This window comes from Chanos chanos, chromosome 2, assembly GCF_902362185.1.
Source record: "Chanos chanos chromosome 2, fChaCha1.1, whole genome shotgun sequence".
In the NCBI taxonomy this organism is placed as follows: Eukaryota; Metazoa; Chordata; class Actinopteri; order Gonorynchiformes; family Chanidae; genus Chanos; species Chanos chanos.
The window spans coordinates 9,882,824-9,901,040 of record NC_044496.1 but is presented as its reverse complement, the minus strand read 5'-3'; the positions used below and the strand labels follow the sequence as shown (position 1 = coordinate 9,901,040).

The following is an 18,217-nucleotide window of genomic DNA, read 5'->3' as shown; positions in this document are numbered from 1 at the left end:
CATGTGTGGTGGTTCTGAGCTGTAATTGTATCTCTTGTCTAATACGTTTTTATAAGAATATACCTAAAGACCAGTCAGAGCGTTGAAAGGGCTCTTTGTAATATTGTCGACTAGTTTTCCAGATAAAATGAAATGTAATGAAATATTTTATAAGCGTCATGCTGTCTGCAGAGTTTGCAGTTAACATTTTCAAGGCAAGATTGTCATTTAGCAAATAAATGAATAAATAAATAAATAAACACATAACAAAAACACACAAGAATACATGCACAACCTATACAAATGTTTGAGCATGCAAAATAGCTTTGAGAAAAAAAAAAAAAAAAAAAAAAAAACTCCCTTCAATCAAAAACATCCTAAAGATACATATGCACAGACACACTGACTGGACTTCATAACAATACGAATGTATAAGTTTACTGTGTGCTTATTTGTTGTTGTTGTTGTTGTTGTTAGGTGTTGTCTTGCAGCCTAACTTAATCCAATAGCAGGCTCTAATCAAGAGCATCACTCTTATCTCAGTGTCAGGGTTCGTGTCTGTCTTCGGTACGACTGCTTACGTGGCATTTACGTTGTCCTGTGTCTAAAAATACATGCCGGTATTTGGAGGCAAATACAACTGAGCGTTCTGGAGCTTCTTAAGTACATTGGTAAGAGGCTGATCATGCGTGCCGCCACAACGGGTTAATCTGCCTAAGCCAAACCAGTCAAAGGTGACTATTACAGACAAGCTGCACATCTCACAGAAAGTCACTTCTGGCTCTGACCAATCAGCTGAGACCTCTTACTGAAAAGAGACTGCCACTTCTGGCCCTACCCAGTCACCTTTTTCTTAACCAGAAATGATGCAAATTCATTTGACCTTAGAAAAAGTCAGTTTTGAGAATGAATGAGACTATCAAAATAATACCTAACATGGATATTTCAAGTGCAGTTAATACATGTAGGTTCACAAAGCTTTGGTTTGGTAGGCTGTTAAAAGGTGGAAAGTTTTCAGGAAGCTAAAAAGACACTTTTCAACTCAACGAGCTGAGGTAATGACCACAGAAAATGTTATTCATAAAATATGGAAAATGTTAACCCATGTAATCTTTTCACGACATATGAAGTAGGAATAATATATATAGCTCTCTTAGAATATTTGCAAAAATCCACAGTACGCGCTTTCTGTCCTGTCTAACATCAATTCTTCCCAGAAAGTTTATACTTTCGATTTTCAATGGGCTGTCACTCACAAGTAAGTTTTGAGGGCATTTACTAACAAGTAAGGCTTGAAATACAACCCTCAGTCAAGCCTCTCCTAGACTACCAACCAAAAAGTGCCTTGCTGATGGCACCAACTGCTCGCAGCTCCAAACACTGTCATGAGTCAGTAAAAAAGGATTGCTCTCAAGAGGCAATGGTTAGTTCTTGTACATGTGGTAAACTCATTGTTAAGATGAGCCATTTCTGCGAGTGTAAAGTTTGTGTTCTTTTGGGGGGCTTTGTTTTCGTTCTCATTCTGGTTTTATTTTGTTTTGTTTTTGTTTTTGTTTTTGTTTTTCTTTTGTTTTGTTTTCACCAGGGAGGGTAAGCTTGTATGGATTCAGGAAAAGGCGGAGCTGGAACTGTGTGCTGTATTATTCACGTATCCATGGTTCCTCCTCAACAACAGAGAACTCCGCAGGGGAGCCATTTGAGGCCAAGGTTACCTGAAAGCAATTATCAGGGACAACTAACTGTTGGACCGAGCCAAGGCACACTCAAAATGCATTTACCTTTACGAAAAACTCTCTATGGTTTGGAGCAGAGAAACCATTTAGCATTACTCTTAGACCATCCTTATGAGTGTTATCCCGCCTGCTAACTTGAGTGCCAATGTATAAGTCCCACAGGCATTGAGTTACCAGAATTTGTTAATAAATGTCCATGTATCATATGGAGTCTCTGCCCAAAGGAACTCATCTAGGGGAACTGAAATAAAAATACCGTACTAATGGTCATAAAATAGTTTGGGAACAGACAAGCATGGAACATAAATGTTTACACTACCACAATGAAGAAAAGATACATGGAATAATTTATGAGAAAAATAATATCAATTAAAATAAAATAAGATTGAATAATGTATAATGTAAAATTCTCTCCTGCCACTTGACAGTAACCAACTGAGTAATCAGCAGTGCTTGGTAAAAGGGCTGAAATGACATGAAATAGCAGCCTTTATGTTGCACACAGTCAGTGGATGCAAAAAGTTTGCCTTAAAAAACAGTGGTCATACAACCAGAACAGCTGCAGTATTATTTACACCAACTATATAGTGTCAAATAAACTGTCTATTGTAGCAACACCTATTTGAAGCCAAAGCCAGCTTGGCATTTTAGGTCACTTCTACCTAATGTCCTTTATTGGGTTGCCTTATCAGAAGAGCTTTGCTTATCTAATATGAATCATGAATATGATACAATAAAATATATATCTCTGCCATGGCTAAGGAGTTTCAGCTCAGGTAGACAAATGATACCTTAATTAGAAAGATACATTCAAAATCTGTCATTTAGAAAATGGAATGCTTTAAGGACTTTGTGTAGACACTTGAAGAATAAAGAATTAGGTACAGTATGTACAAATAGAGTGCAGACAAAAAAGCCCTCACGACAGAGAGGTGAGAGATTTGAGGTTATTGTGTGCATTTGAATAATCTGCACACTGAAATGCATAAAACAAAGTCCTCTGGTCATCTTCAGTGTAAGGAATACATATTCATTTTTGCAAATATTTATATTTTTTATCAGAAATGAGTAAGTGAGCTGCTATTTCATCAAATAAAAAAAATAAAGTGTTTAATAAATAAGACAATATTTCTTTTTTTTTCTGCCCTCATAAGTTTCCAAAATAAATGTGCATGCATTCACATCAGGAATGGCGAGAATACAAAAGACAGTATAAAAAAATAAGAAGGAAAACAAAAACAAAACTGTGGGGGGGTAGCACAAAGAGAGGTTTCTACATACACGTTTCTCTATCTGTAAGAGTAAAATGTACCTTGCAATCATCTATCAGGACTTGTGGACAGGAGTTGCGGGAAGCATATACACACTGGTTTGTGTTATTTTCATAGAAGGATTGTGTCTTGGCCATTTCTAAGTCATCTCCCCTCATTTGCTGGGCATCAAAAGTGTCAAGCTCATCTTTGGAGAGGTGGTACACAATGCCTGCCCCATACGAGTCACCAACAACATTCACCGAGGTTCGGAAGCGATCCCTGTTTTGTGAGGTGGAGAAACAAACAAAGAGACACGTGCCACAAGATAATCTCTATAGGGAAAAAACTAAACAGGTACAAGATCTCATGTTGGGTGAATGCTACATGTTTTCTTATTTTAAATGTGAATGGTTAAGTAGGCTCATCTATTGTATTTCCATCTGAAAAAAATTAATGAAAAAGATAACAAAATCTTACTCCTTGTTTTTTATTTTTGAGGAACAGTTTCTTGAAAAATGGAATCGTATTCTGGAGACAGTTGAAATGTACTCACAGTAACCAATCCACCGCTACCAGTAAACTGATATCCGAGGTTGGCAAACCCACAGCAGTCAGGATCAGAAGCATTGTAACAAGTCCAGCACTGGGAATACTGGCAGCTCCAACACTAGCTAATGTAGCAGTCAAACTATAGTGAGAGACACAAAAATGTATTTGCTTTATTTAGCAGAAGATCACAACAGATAGATCCTCACAGTGTACAAGTAATTCGTATATAAGACACAGCAGAATCATTTAATCTTCTCACATCCTTATTTACTGACTGGTGCCAAATATACTCGAGAATACTGTTGTAGAAAAAATAGTGGAAACACCAAGCAACAGGAGTCGTTATTAACTGCTAAGGGTTTTGGCCACCTTTTGCTCTCAAAACAGCCTTGGTCCTTCTTGGAATACTGTTATACAAGTTTTTAACTGTTTCTGGTGGGATACTGAATTGTTCTTCAAGGAGGGAAGCCTCCTGTTCATTCAGAGATGAAGTAGGTAGAAATCTGTTCTACACTTCATGAGCCATAAGTTAAACAATCAAAGCTCACTGTCTTCCTCCTGGTGTCCGTGAAACTCTGGAATCCATTTAACAGCATCTATGGTGTTGTTATTGTCTTAAAACATGGAAACATTTTCAGGCAGTCACTTTTTACACAATAGCATGTAGCTGATCACCTCAAACAGCTTTAGAGCTACTAAAGAGGACTGCCCCTATCGTAACAGAACCACTACCATTTGACTATTTGGAAGTATATATTGCAGGTGGAAGGCTTCTTTTTAAAAGTGTAAAAGACAAGCCATTAGACTACACTTATTCTTAGTTTGGAATTCTTACAGTGACACATTGTTATGCATGGGCCTTGGTTATAAGTGTCCTGAGAGGCCTTGGTAAGACTGTCACAGAGGAGTAGAAACGGTTCTTTATTCATTTTTGAGGTCATGGTTTTGTAATTTTTATAGCTGTGCTGTTACATATCCATTAATCATTGTCAGTGAATTTCAGCTTGAAATCACTGTTCTCATTTCCTGCTTGAATGTTTCTTTGTTTGGTGAATTCTTTCAAAATAATTCAAATCTCTAGTGTTCCCTCAGAAACTCGAGTATTAAAATGTTGATTTTGTTAGTCAAAAATTCACCATAGCAATGCTTTCTCTTATGAGTTGAAAATTATCTTCTTTTCTGAAGAGTTTATGTGTATTTTTCCAAATGAATCAGAAAGCTATTCTTTGCTACTTTCATGTTGTGTACATATAAGCTTTACAGTTGTCTGTTATGAGGTAGATTAGCAGAATATGAGTGCTGGAGAGATGCTGGACATACCTGACAGTCACAATCTGACCCGGATCCAGTTCAATTCCATTCATTTGTGCGATGAAAATGGCTGCAACAGCCTCATACAGAGCTGTGCCATCCATATTGATAGTGGCCCCAACAGGCAGCACGAAGCGTGTCACCCTCTTGTCAATGCCAAGGTTCTCCTCCAGACAACGAAAGGTTACAGGCAGAGTACCAGCACTGGGGGAAAATCCCAGATAAAGACAAAGTGCCAGTTAAAGCTCTGTTAGGCATCCTGATATTGACCAGTTAGTCTTCCAGTCTGCCATCTACAAGGCAGCATGACAAACTCTACCAGTTTTATAAGCTATACCCAGGCAAACTGAATGATTTGAATGTTAATTTGGACATATGCTTTTTCTCTCCACTGGAAAATTCACCAATAAAGGGAAGATAAATACGTATAAAAGCAAGCTAAACATGAACAGGTATCCTTTGTAATGATTCAAAATTCAGTGTGGCCTTTAACGTCTACCTCTAACTTCCAGAGGCACTGGTTTGAAGGTGCAGTGAGTATTCTGTACCTGGAGGCCGTGCCCAAAGCAGTCACCCAGGCCTGGAACACGCCCATGAAGAATTTAAATGGGTTTTTCCTGACGATGATGAAATATATGAGTGGTAGGAAGATGGCACCGTGGATGATCAGGCCAATGATAACTGTAATCATGTACATTCCCAGTTGCTTGGCCACCACCTCCAGATCATTAATAGAGATGATCTTTCCACAGATCAGACACGCAATACCAATAGGAGAATACCTGTAACACAGCAGAGTCATTAGCTCAAAATATGCTGGCACCTCTTGCCAGTGTGTGGCACGACTTGTGCAATTTGTGGCATACTTTTTAATAAAATGAATATGAACAATAGTAGAAAATGACAATAGTTAATAGAATATGATTTAGTCTTTCATTATACTGGAAATGTATCGATTACATTTTTCTGATGAAATCTGTATTCATAAAAAGAATTAAAAAATGAAAGAAGCAATCATAAAAAAGCTGACCACATGATCATGCCCACTAGTCTCATAACAATCTCGTTAAGAACATTGAAGAACTCCAGCATCAGTTTGGCTCGTTCTCCCATCTTTCCCATACAGATCCCGAATGCCACAAAAAACCCAATCAGACCTGTTAAAAAAGGAAGGACGATTAAGCATTTACATTCGTAAATTTACATGGCGAACAATTTTTTTTTATCTTAAACTTTTTATTCATTAATATATTATGTTTATATATTGTTTACATATTAGGTTGGTGCATGAGGCTTAAATAAAAATAGAAAAAGAAATAAAGGGCAAAATATGAATGTATGTACAAACATATGTACAAACTATCTTATCAGTTTAAAACACCATTTGGTTCAGCAGCATTCAGTGTAAATCAGCTTTATGTAGGACTGACTGTTAATGATTTATGTTTACTTACCCAACACATTCATGCCACTCTTGAACTGAAGAGATTTCTTCACAACATATTTTGCTGCCCCCTTTGTTGCATTTCGTCCATTAAATCTTGTGGGAGGAGGAGGGGCAACTTCTACCCTACTAGTCACAGTCTGGATCTACAGAGGACGAGAGATAGAGAGAGAGAGAGAGAGAGAGAGAGAGGGAGAGAGAGAGGAATGTTAATAACTTCATTTTTCTCTCATCTTCTCTTAAATAATTTAAAACAACATTTTCGGAACATCCTTACTTCAACCACTTAAGTGAATTTCATGCAGAGTGTCATATTTTAAATGTCATATTGTTCAAAGTGTTCAAATTCGTATCATAAATTCTTATAGCAATTGTTCTGCACATTACTGAACTATTTGTACCATTTGTCAAGGAAGATCTTGCTCTATTCAGTTAATGCAAATGAAGTGCATTTACAAAATGGTTTTGTGCCATATATAATTTTGTTCTGCATAGAAATATGAATGCACTTGGCCATGCTCAGCATTTTAAATGGAGATACATACCTGTTGGAAGCACGCCTGCACCAGATTTTCTGGAAATAAATTTCGGATAAGGTCAAAGAAGGCATCTAAACTGGACACTTCGTCATTCTTCTTCCCTTCTCCCAGGTTAGCCTTCAGTTTAGGGTTGCCAGGGTGAATGGCCAGCACAAGAATCACTCCCAAAATGGCAGCAATAATCGTGGTGGACATGTAATAAACCATTGCCCTCGTTCCAAGACGTCCACTGGATTTGGCATCCAATCCTGCCAGCCCTGTAATTGGAAAAGCAGTACACTGGCACTTAACAATAATATTGCTTTTTGTAATGTTTTTGCGTTAATATTCATACTTTGCACTTTACATTTTAAAGATCAGTATAGATGATGATTATGCTATCGATCATGGGAAAGGTGATAAGCATTATTGGCTAAGTTAAATCTGAATTTGTTGACATGTATATATATAAGACAACTGCCAAATAAAGTTATCAAAAAGATTGCTTACAGATGTTATTATTTCTCCTCATGAATGCTCATTTATATAAGAAACTATCCGTTGTTGACTCATTCATGCTTTTGTTAAAGGCAAATTATTTGTGGTGTTACTCTTTTGGAGATTACATGTAACTAAATGCCTGGCTAAACCGGGTCCAAATTTGAACCAGATAGCTATGAAATCAAACTATGTGTGTTGTCGGGCTTGCTCCTCAGCATACCTGTGATTAGACTGGAGATAATGAGGGGAAGGATAAGCATCTTCAGCATCCTCATGAGGATGTCTCCAGGGAAGGCAATGATCATAATCAGGTCCGGAGGGAGTGGTGAGGCATAGCGAAGGAGAATTCCAGCAACAGAGCCTACAACCACACCTATAACACACACACAGACACACACACACACACACACACACACACATATACACTTTCTGTCAACAATGTCCATAACGCAGAAAAAGTTAAACCTTAGTCTGATTGTGAGTAAAGCTGAACTGTATCCATATCTGCTCGGCCAAATAAAGCTAAAACATGTGGGCTACTTCACACTGCTGAATGAAAATAAACACTCTGAAAGAACATTCAATTTTAATTTGGCGTTATTTTAATTGCTTTTATATGCCCGGGTAAAAATACTCAATCGATTTAATCAGGCAAACATGTATAAAATAAATCTAATATGGCCTCTACAGTTCCTCACACAGGTATTCTTGCCCACTTTTGTTTTCAATATGTATACTTTTACTAGATAAGAACATTTTTGGAACTTTCATTTCAGAAATAGTCATACAATTACACATTACTGTAGTTAATTACTGTAGTTAATGTAATAGTACATAAAGTGGGCAAAAAAATTCTATTTGAGGAAGTTCTACGTATTGGATCAGATGAACAGATACAGACGAACTGGAGTTTTAGGCTGAAATAAGTGACTTGACACATTTTTTTATATTCTTGTTTGAGTTTCATATTCTAGTAATGTCATATTAAATTGAACGTCAGCATGAACATACTCGTTGAAATGTTTTCAGCAATAGGTTTAGCCACAAAGGACAAGCAGGTCTTAACAAAGTGTGACGAGATTGGCCTCAGGTAACTATTTGATCTCTTTGTAACCAATGCAGGGGAATTAAAGCTCCAGCTAATACCTTGCAAGAAAAAAAATGACAAAGCTTGCTTCTCTGACCGTACTCTGAATGTCTAAAGGTGTATTATCTTGCTAAAGGTGTGCATTTTTACGACTCAGGAGAAAGGAGGCGCAGAGAATTTTTACTCTCCATTTTGCAGAAATGTGATGTAATGAGAGAGAAGGAGATAGAAAAAGGAGGAGAGGAAGAGGAAGAAGAGAGAGGGACGATCAAATGCATGGTCAAAAACAGATGATAGAGAAAAAACAAAAAGACTTACCAAGAACTGTGACTGTTAGAAGCAAATTCCTCATTATTCTGTCACAGAAGCCCCCACACACGGGCTCTGCTGGAGGAACGGGGGGCTCCATGTCCAGGTGACTCTCGTGCATTCTGACCTCTACTTGCTTTTGCATCCTGTTGGCACTGTGACAAAACAGATCCAGAAAAAGTTAAGGAACAGACCTACAGCACCCCAGAGATCAAAGGGGTTTTTTTTTTGTCTTAGCTGTGAATTATTAGCATCTGAGGAAATTCAAGAAAACTTTATTTTTATATATTTTAATTTTCTGAGCATTACAGATCTATAAAACCATCAATCTAAAAGGTACTCTGTACCCTGTAAAAGAGTTTGAGGCAGAACAACAAATGGTATGGGAAATCTATCTGCTGGAAAATGTAATTACATTACATCTCTCTCTCTCTCTCTCTCTCTCTCTCTCTCTCTCTCTCTCTCTCTCTGTTTCTCCACAGTTTGTGGAGTGGTAAGTATGGCACTGCAGGTTTACCTGCTGTGTTTGTAGCAAACAATACATTGACATTTTTCTATGCATCCTTACAGTGGTCATTCACAAACCAAACCTCCTGACTCTCATGGCTCTTTTAAACCATTAATAATCATTATAAAATGAGCTGCTTGCCATCTCTTACACTGTGATGTGAAAAGGGATATGAAATGTCATTTGCCTTTTATTCATGCAAGCATAGAAGTTGGACTTGTTAAGAATAGCAAATGTAAATAAGATGAAGGAACGACAACATAAAAGTCTACTCGTTACCCCGGAATTCCTCCCGATCTTACAAAAAGTCATAAAAGCCAGTGTCCATCCTCCTAGATAAGATAACTAATTAGACCTTTTGGGACATAATTCCTTTTAAATCTGATGCAGCATATTGCTGCACTGATCTATAGCGCTGACTGAAAGAACAAAGTGCACATTTGTCTATTTTGCTGGGAATAGACTGGTAGTTTTCATTACTATGCCAGTATATCTTGGCACAGTAAAATAAAATTGAATTTGAATTAAAAAATGTTCCCCATCTGTAAGATGTTTGATCAAGTTTGCGGTGGAGAATGATTTGTGTTCGCTCCTTCAGTGAGTGTGAATGAGGTTCCTGATAATAACAGGGTTTTGAACAACATTTACTTAAAACTCATCAGTGTCTGTGACAGCTCTTCACCAATTACCTGTGGCAAGGCACGTCACATGACACAACAGGCTTTGTTGTGGTCTGGCTTAAAGGGTCTAATACCTAGAAGTCACCTCTTCTTCCCCTCTCTCCCCCACTGGACACAACCTTGTTTGGTTACATAACTAAGGGGCTTGGGGCAATTAAACATGCAAGTAGTTCAACACACCACACAGTTTATGGTGTGACGGCTAGTCACGCTTCTTTCAGCTCATCTGCCATGTTTCAACCCCTCACACATACAGAAATATGCCATACCGACTCCCTGAAAATGAATCAAAACATGCATAAAAAAAACCGATTTATTATCTTTGTCCAGTAGTTGCTTGCACACAAAAAAAGATAAAAGCCTTGCACACAAAAAAAGAATGACTTGTTTTCAATGACTTTTTGGAGGTTTTTTGGGGTTTTTTTTTCCTTTTTTCATTCTTTCAACATGAATGCTGTGCAGCATCCCTGTCCCCATGCAGCTGATGGACAGGATTTAGGATCTGCAGTGCCAGGTAAATCAGAGGCTGTCTGATACACACTGCTCCAGCTCTAATGACATATAAGCTTGTTAACTGGTTAATTTTAGCACTCCAAGTACTGCAGTAATTGTATTGCACAACAGTCGGGCCTACCCAGGAAAAGTCAAGGTGTCATTTAGCCCTGAACATGGAGTACCATGTAATAGATCCCAGAGGGAAAAAAAAAAAAAAAACATGGGTCAGGACATTTGAATAAATGCTTTTGTCATGGCAGATGCATAACTCTAAAACAACAAAGTCTTAAACACGTTATTAAACTATGGTATCTTTTTAATTCGACCTCACACTGAAACAGCAACAAATGGAAAAAGTTAAACAAGTCCACATGAACAGTTTACTGTTTGTTTGTTGTTTGTTGCACTAACAAAAGCAGTTTGTTGCACTGACACAATGCAAATGGATAAACTGTCTACTCATTCTGTTTCACATCCAATCTGATTATTTGCAGTGGGTGATTTGTTGACAGGATCTTCATCCTCAGTGAGCATGCAAATCTGATGCACAAAGCTTATTGGCTTGAGATCTGAGGAAAGCGACAATATGACCTTGTCTGGAGTCCATTTTAATTTAGGATAAGCATTATCATTCAATCCCAAGGTCAAACCATGATTTTATCTCTGATACATCATCTGGTTTGATGGCACTTGAAAACAGACCTTTCTCCAGCTACACCTTGGTCTTGAAAAATCCTAAATAGTAAACACAGCCTGATTTCTGGCATGTACAAGGTAAGTCTTCTCGATAACTTATAAAAAAAAATTTCCAGTACCAAGCAACATTGCCTAAATCCCCATTTATTATCATGAATAGCTTGAGAGACCATAATGATTTCCAAGTTTCTGGTGTCAAATGCATTAGGCCTGCTTCATTTTATGAATTACCAAAAAGTCTTACCTGCTGTATTACCGTTGCTTTCAATGGGAAATCTATCCGTTATAAATATCTACTCAGCCATGGACTGCAAGAGAGGTGTGTTCTAAAGAATGGAAGTATCACAGGTTATCCATCAGGCGATCCAGTCCAGATCATCAGAAATGTGCCACAGATATCCCTGCACTTAGTGCAGCGGAGAAAAAAACAACATAGAACTTTGATAAAATAAAACTAGAAAAAGAAAACCAACTTGATTTCAAGCTGTAAAGAACTTTCATTCATTGACTGATGATTCCAATTACCATCCACAGTCAACCAAGCAGTCTCATCCAACCATGGGCACCACAGGAATGATCAGACACAAACTGTTCAGGGTTCCCCAGGGAGCATGGGAGAAGGGTCAGGGAGGAGCCAGCAGACCAGATTAAATGTAAGCAGCAGGTGAAATCCTTGAGAGTACATTCTCTTTCCCTCTCTGTCTCATCCCTCTCTTTCTCTCTCTCTCTTTCTCTCTCTCTCCCTCTCTCTCTGTGTGTGTGTGTGTGTGTGTGTGTGTCATGCTAATGCACAATTTCAACAGATAGGTAAGCAATAATCCAGAAATCCAGAAACATTAACCTGCACTTTACAAGTGGGTTGGTGGGAGCATGCATAGACTTTTTGGTTTAATCTGTCACTGAACAATATTTAACACTTCACATTACTCTAGAGTGTTGCACCAGCGCTGGCCACGTGTCCATGTAATTTTCTAACAACGTTACCCGAAAAGTTCCATAGAAGTCAGCCCAAAGAGGAAAGAATGTGGAAAACAAAAAGGAAACAAACTCCACTTCAATATTATTTTCATTGCCTCCAAATAAATGACTGATCCATGTCTGCTTTCTAAGTGACCTAACTAGAACGTCTCATTATATTGTCACGGTAACTGTTATGTGATCAAACTGGCACAAATATATATATATATATACACACACCACTAAACAACTTAACAATCTCGCTAGTGTTTCAGTGAGTGCTTGGCTAAAGTAGCCTGTGCATGGTCAGATGGACGTAAACTGTCCACTGGTTCACAGCGTCCTTATGACATGACCTTGTGCTCTGAAGGCTGTGTATCCACATAATGACTGGCAATTGTGCATAGACATCTTTTTGGGATAATCGATTCAGACAGTTTGCTTGCTTGAGTTATAAGGAATTTAAAAAAATTAAAATATAGATGTAGATTTAAAAAAAAAAACCTCAATTTATCCTTCCAGTGTTTTTTTTTTTTTTGTGTGTTTTAGTCATAGCGTACATTTGCCTGGAGATCTATTTGTAAAATATATTCATTTAAATAAGAATTTGAATCAGTTATATTATATTACTGCAGATGCACAGGTTTACTACAAAGATCCTCATGACTTTAAGACTATAAAGGGCAATCCCTTAAGGCTTTCTCTGAACTAGAGTGTTAAGCACTGGTTTTGTGAAAGAGCGGTGGAATTGTGTGTGTGTGTGTGTGTGTGTGTGTGTGTGTGTGTGTGTGTGTGTGTGTGTGTGTGTGTGTGTGTGTTTGTACGGGCTGGTGGGTGTGTGTCTGAACACATGCTTAAAGTGAGAGATAGTGTACAGGCACATGGACTCCCATCTGCTGGTTTGCCAGTGCTGCTGCATGCCTGTTCCTCTCCCTGCAGGTCTCCTCACGCACACACACCTGACTCATCTTCATGCTTAGCAGACAGGTGTCTATAATTAACTAATCTGTCCTGAGCTTCTCTAATCCAACACACACATAGACATGAATGCACATTCACACACATACATGTAGGCACAAACACATACACATTATGTGCAGATAAGTATATATACCTGTAAACCAAAGTGAGATACAATATCAGCTGTAATATTGTGTAATATTGCGTGTGAGTTTTACCCCATAAATCAATCCCAAAAAGGAAACTTAAAATGGTATCAACAGTGCAGATCTGAACAGGCCTAAAATATTGTTGCAGTATGTAACTCAGTACCATTAATGTAAGTGTGCCTTGAACAAAGTGATGGACAATCCCAGCTTCAGTAAATCTGATAAGTCAAATGAAACAGTGATGGGGAAAATACATTGTGTTTCTGTTTGGAAATACAGCTCCCAGGATTCATTTGTTTCTGTTGCATAACATGTGCACATGGTTACTCACATGCATGTTTGCTACATGTTGGCCACATGAAGCAGTGGTTCCACCCAAGGTGAAAAAAGTCTGCACGCTGACTTAAGATACTATATTAAGGAGGCTAGGTTTAATTTCTTAGCCAATCAGAGCTATTGTCCAAGCACAGATCCAAGATCCGACGAGGCATCCTTTAAGTTTTAAAAAACTACTTCAAAAAGCCTGTAGATGAATGAATGACTTCAAGAATGATTTCATTCTTGCAATTAATTATCATCCTTATCATATTTCCTCAGAACAATTTCAATGCACTACGATTTGATGTAGATAATGAAACCAGCATCCTCGTAGTCATCCAACAATATGATCATCTACTGAAGTCCTGAAGGCACCGCTTTGACCCTGCTGGCATGCCAACCTGCGTGCTTGCTTATTTTGTCAGGCCTGCCCTCACTCCACCTTGTGAGAATTGCCTTCTCTACCTAAAACAAGATGCAACTTGTTAACCTCTAACCCTTATTGTCTTTGCACCTACACAACAAGTGTCCTGAGGCGGATCTCATATCACCTTGATAATCCTGTCTTGTTGGGGTTTGTTTTGTTGTTGCTGTTTGTTTGTTTGTTTGTTTGTTTCAAACAACCTCACTATTCTGACTCTGATTCTGATTCTGATTCTGGCTGTTAGCATGTTGCAGCAAACTGTAAACTGGCTGGTCACAACATATAATGTTTCTTATATTCATTTTTACATTTTTCATTTTACTAAACTGCAAAAAAAAAAAAAAAAAAAAAAAAATGGGAATAAGATATCATTACTATCTTAAGTGTTTTGTTCTGAACGGTGTCTCAGTTGGAGGTCGTTTTGGATTAATGCATCTGCTAAGTGAATAAGTGTAATGTGCTGTAAATGTAATGATTTAAGTGGCTCAGCCCTGCATACCACACTGTTGCTTCCTTGTTAGTGGTTGCTCCCCCAACAGTTCATGCTTTGATGAAAATCACCCTCCTGTCTAAGGTCACATATCAGTGCTGCATGGACAATTTTTCTCAAAATTTGATGCAGCTGTCACAAGATCACCTTAGGCTTTCTGGTTTGAGTTTTGATGAACTGTGTTGAATTCCACAGTATTCTGCTACCCAGAGCGCACCGGGCTCCCCCTTAGAGTCTTGTTTCCTCTCAAGGTTTTTCCTGTTACAGCTAGATTGTATTTTTTTTTTTAAAAGGTTTGCTAACTGGAGGTCTGAAATGTCCCTCTGCCATAAAACTGCTTTGTGACAATGTCTACTGTACAGAGTAGAATTGAACCGAAATTAAATGATGAAAGAGTATGGGATGATTTGTGTCATGGTGACCTGATATATTTTTGAGGTTTACTGCTGAGGATTGTCGTTGTCATAGTCCTGAAGATTGGCTGTCAGTCAGTGGGACGCTTCAGTATCAATTATTAGAGCTGTTTTAAGGCTGACCTGTGTCTGTTTACTTTTTTGTGATGAAGATACCTTAACCCCTATGGTGGGTATTACTCAGCAGTTACTTTTGACATACTCTGCATGGCACATTGTAATTTTATGATGCAGCAGACCTGCTCTGTTATAATGGTGGTACTATAGCTGTTCTGTTGATGATTGTTCATAGCAACCCAACTATTAGCACTGCTTCTTCACCAAATTGGGTGATAGCTTCTTCTCTTGCATTTTTAGAGTAGCCCCCTGTTCCTCAGCACTGTTTCTACCTGTCTTTGATTGTAATGCGCTCTTTTACTTCCTTCCTTACCATTCTTGCACTTGTATCTGGTCAGTCACTGAACTTAGCTGTGACATTATGCCACAGTGTGACATTGTGACATTGTTGAACAGATTGCTAAACTGTTGTGAGAAATATTATAGTATGTCTATTTAAAGCTTGCAATGTGTGTATAGTCCTCATGTCTGCTTAATTACAACCAGGGGGCCTCAACCTTTTTACCAGTTGGACCCTTTCAGCCCAAATTATTACTCCCCTGAGATTTTAATTTGACATTGATGTTTATTTAAGTTAATTTAATTTGACATTGATGTTTCCATCACATTTTATTTTATTTTATTTTATTTTATTTTGTTTTATTTTATTCTATTGTTGTGTTTGATTTGTGCTGGATGGTGCTGTTGTGACACTCGGATTTCCCTAAGGATTAATAAAATATTTCATATTTGCATTCGTATTCATACAATCCCACAAACCTCCTACAGTACCACCATAAATCCCTGGGGATTTGCAAACCCCCTGTCGCAAAGCCTGCAATAAACTATGAAGTCACGTTCCTAAAGGCACTCTAAGGCTCTGCAGTGTTTAGATGTGTCCTACAGCCTACACCCAGAGAGATCGTAAGGTGTTGGCAAGGCAACTGAAAGCACATTTACAAAATAAAACCACTCTTATAAAAACCTTGACTGAAATCACATCATCTTTGTCCTGGTTGACTCCTTTATAAGCTGTTCTGAATGAACATGTGAAAGGACTTTGAAAGTCATTCTCTAGATCTGAGCACTCTTTATACACTGAATCATTTTTTTTAGTTGTAAATCATGTACTACTGTGTAAATCATATAAAAAATCTGACCATTTTTTTAGAATTAGTATTCAAGTGTTGTATGGAGGGATACAATCATTGAAAAGATAGATATCCTTTAGCGCATAATAAAACCTCTACATTTCTCAGCCAGCCAAAACTCATATTTCAAAACCTCTTTTTTACAGCTAACCAACCATATTTCATATTATTCCGTGTTATAATGTGTTTCCTCTGGAGTCAATTCAAATGTTTGGATTCTAGACTTAATACTGCCAGGCACTGAGAGTGAGACCTCAGACATTTAACAGCATTAGTACCACAAGAATGATTCACTATTAAAGGAACAATGCATAATACCCAAGCAAAATATTCATGAATTCACAGTTAAATAAAAATTATTCTGTACAACTGGTCTTGAATCTTGATTAACTCTGCAAAGCAAATATTCATATCATACAAATGTATATGTAAATGTCTAATCATAATCCACATGTTTCAGCTGATGTTCTTTTAGGTAACTACCATTCCACTTGGATATACACATACACAAAGAAACTTACGAGTCCTGAAGAACTGGTAACTTTTCAACTGAACGTTTGCGTCAATGAGCAGTAGAATTTTCTCAACCATTCTACCTAGGAATCCGACTGATGCACTGATTGTAAGTCGCTTTGGCTAAAAGCGTCTGCTAAATGCTAAATTGTAAATTGTAAATTGTACCTCATCTTAACAGGGCCGTTAAAAGAAATCCAAACTCCAGAGCAAGAGGAGGCTGGATATTACGTCCTCTAAAGTACACAACTTATCCATTTGCTCAAATTCTGAGTGAATCAAAATACAGTAGCAACATGTTGGTATTTCAGCCCAAAACTTTCAAAAGCTAAATGAAATCCTGTGATAGCCGATATATATTACTGTTTTCAGACAGGAGTAAACACCAAATTCAACTACTCATACAAACCACTGATCCACAGTTTGTCCGTAAAACACAAATGCATAAAAAGTTCAAATGAACAAATTGAAAGGAGCAAATATTTGCTAATTACTAAGCTTTTACCACTACCAGGTTACTAGTTAATTCTAACAGTCATTTTACTATTTTCCAGAGCATGCTTTGCTTTCAGCTTACCTGCAAAACTGATTGATTATGGGTGAACGTTCCAGTTATTTATTTTGTTAACAATGAAAAATGGACCACAAAAGAAAAACTTTCAGTAACCCCCCAAAATAAACCTTAGGAAGAGAAACTTTGTTTCAATATTCCATTTGACTCAGTTATCATAAAAATCAAAACAATGCATCTCCTAATGATACCTTCTGTTACAGATGGTCAGGCTACAACTTACATCAGACAAGTTGCTCTCTTTCTCTCTCTCTCTCTCTCTCTCTCTTCCTTTTTGCCCCTGACCCCACCCCCACTCCCTGGGTTGTGTTTCCTATGTGCACAGACACACACGCACACAAGAAAGGTCGGGATCCCACCATGGGGTCATACTCTAAGGAGTGGCAGATTAGTCGTCCTCCAACACTCACTATTTTCAGCACTATGACATCATGAAACGTGGGGTGGAAAACCTGTGAAGCCACCAGTGTCTCCATCAAGACTACCCAGTCTCCTTTATGCATACACTTAAAATACTCTTTGGAACAATCAAAACTATTAAAACACAGTCATTTTATTTGAACAGCTGAGAGATGATCTGAAATATTTCTAACTGCAGTCTAAACTGGTTAGAGCTCTAAAAGCTGGCGTGTGAAAACCCAGCTGAGAATGACTGTCCTAGGATAAGATAAACCCAAAGAAATCCTTTAAGAGTTTCTCAATGGGTGACTGCACATGTTTAACTCATTCTGCACAATTTCTCACTGCCACATGACCATACACACACATTCTCACCAACATATTAGGTAACAAGCTGTCTGTTTGTGCTCATTCCGACTCAGCACCTTTGGGCTCATTTGCTTTTGACCCCTCTCATCTCAAGGGCTATGCAAGTTTTGGGGCTTGTATTATTTGATACAACAGTTTCCCTGCGTTTCAAGAAAGGGCAAGCAGATAAAAGAATTAACATTAAAACACTACAATGCCGTCGGTCTGGGGATATGTTCAGTCTCACCATAAAGAAAAAAAAACTGTGCATTTTTCTGAAGGTTTAATGAACCTTAATTAACAACAACAAAAAGAACAAATGGCCTAGGTTTGTTTCTGTGCGGATTTACACAGTGCAGCACTTT

The 18,217-nt window shown here is 37.9% G+C and overlaps 1 protein-coding gene across 1 annotated transcript; it reads right to left on the bottom strand.

Moving 5' to 3' along the window:
* Positions 1-1,619: 1,619 nt before the first annotated feature.
* slc1a2a (solute carrier family 1 member 2a) lies at positions 1,620-8,838 on the bottom strand. The gene is made up of 10 exons (XM_030794447.1): positions 8,694-8,838; positions 7,509-7,661; positions 6,815-7,065; positions 6,280-6,415; positions 5,856-5,982; positions 5,374-5,607; positions 4,835-5,029; positions 3,519-3,653; positions 3,025-3,244; positions 1,620-1,691 (listed from the first exon to the last, which is right to left on the bottom strand). Exons 1-10 carry the CDS (start codon positions 8,827-8,829, stop codon positions 1,620-1,622), a joined length of 1,659 nt encoding a protein of 552 aa, XP_030650307.1. The 5' UTR covers positions 8,830-8,838.
* Positions 8,839-18,217: the final 9,379 nt, after the last annotated feature.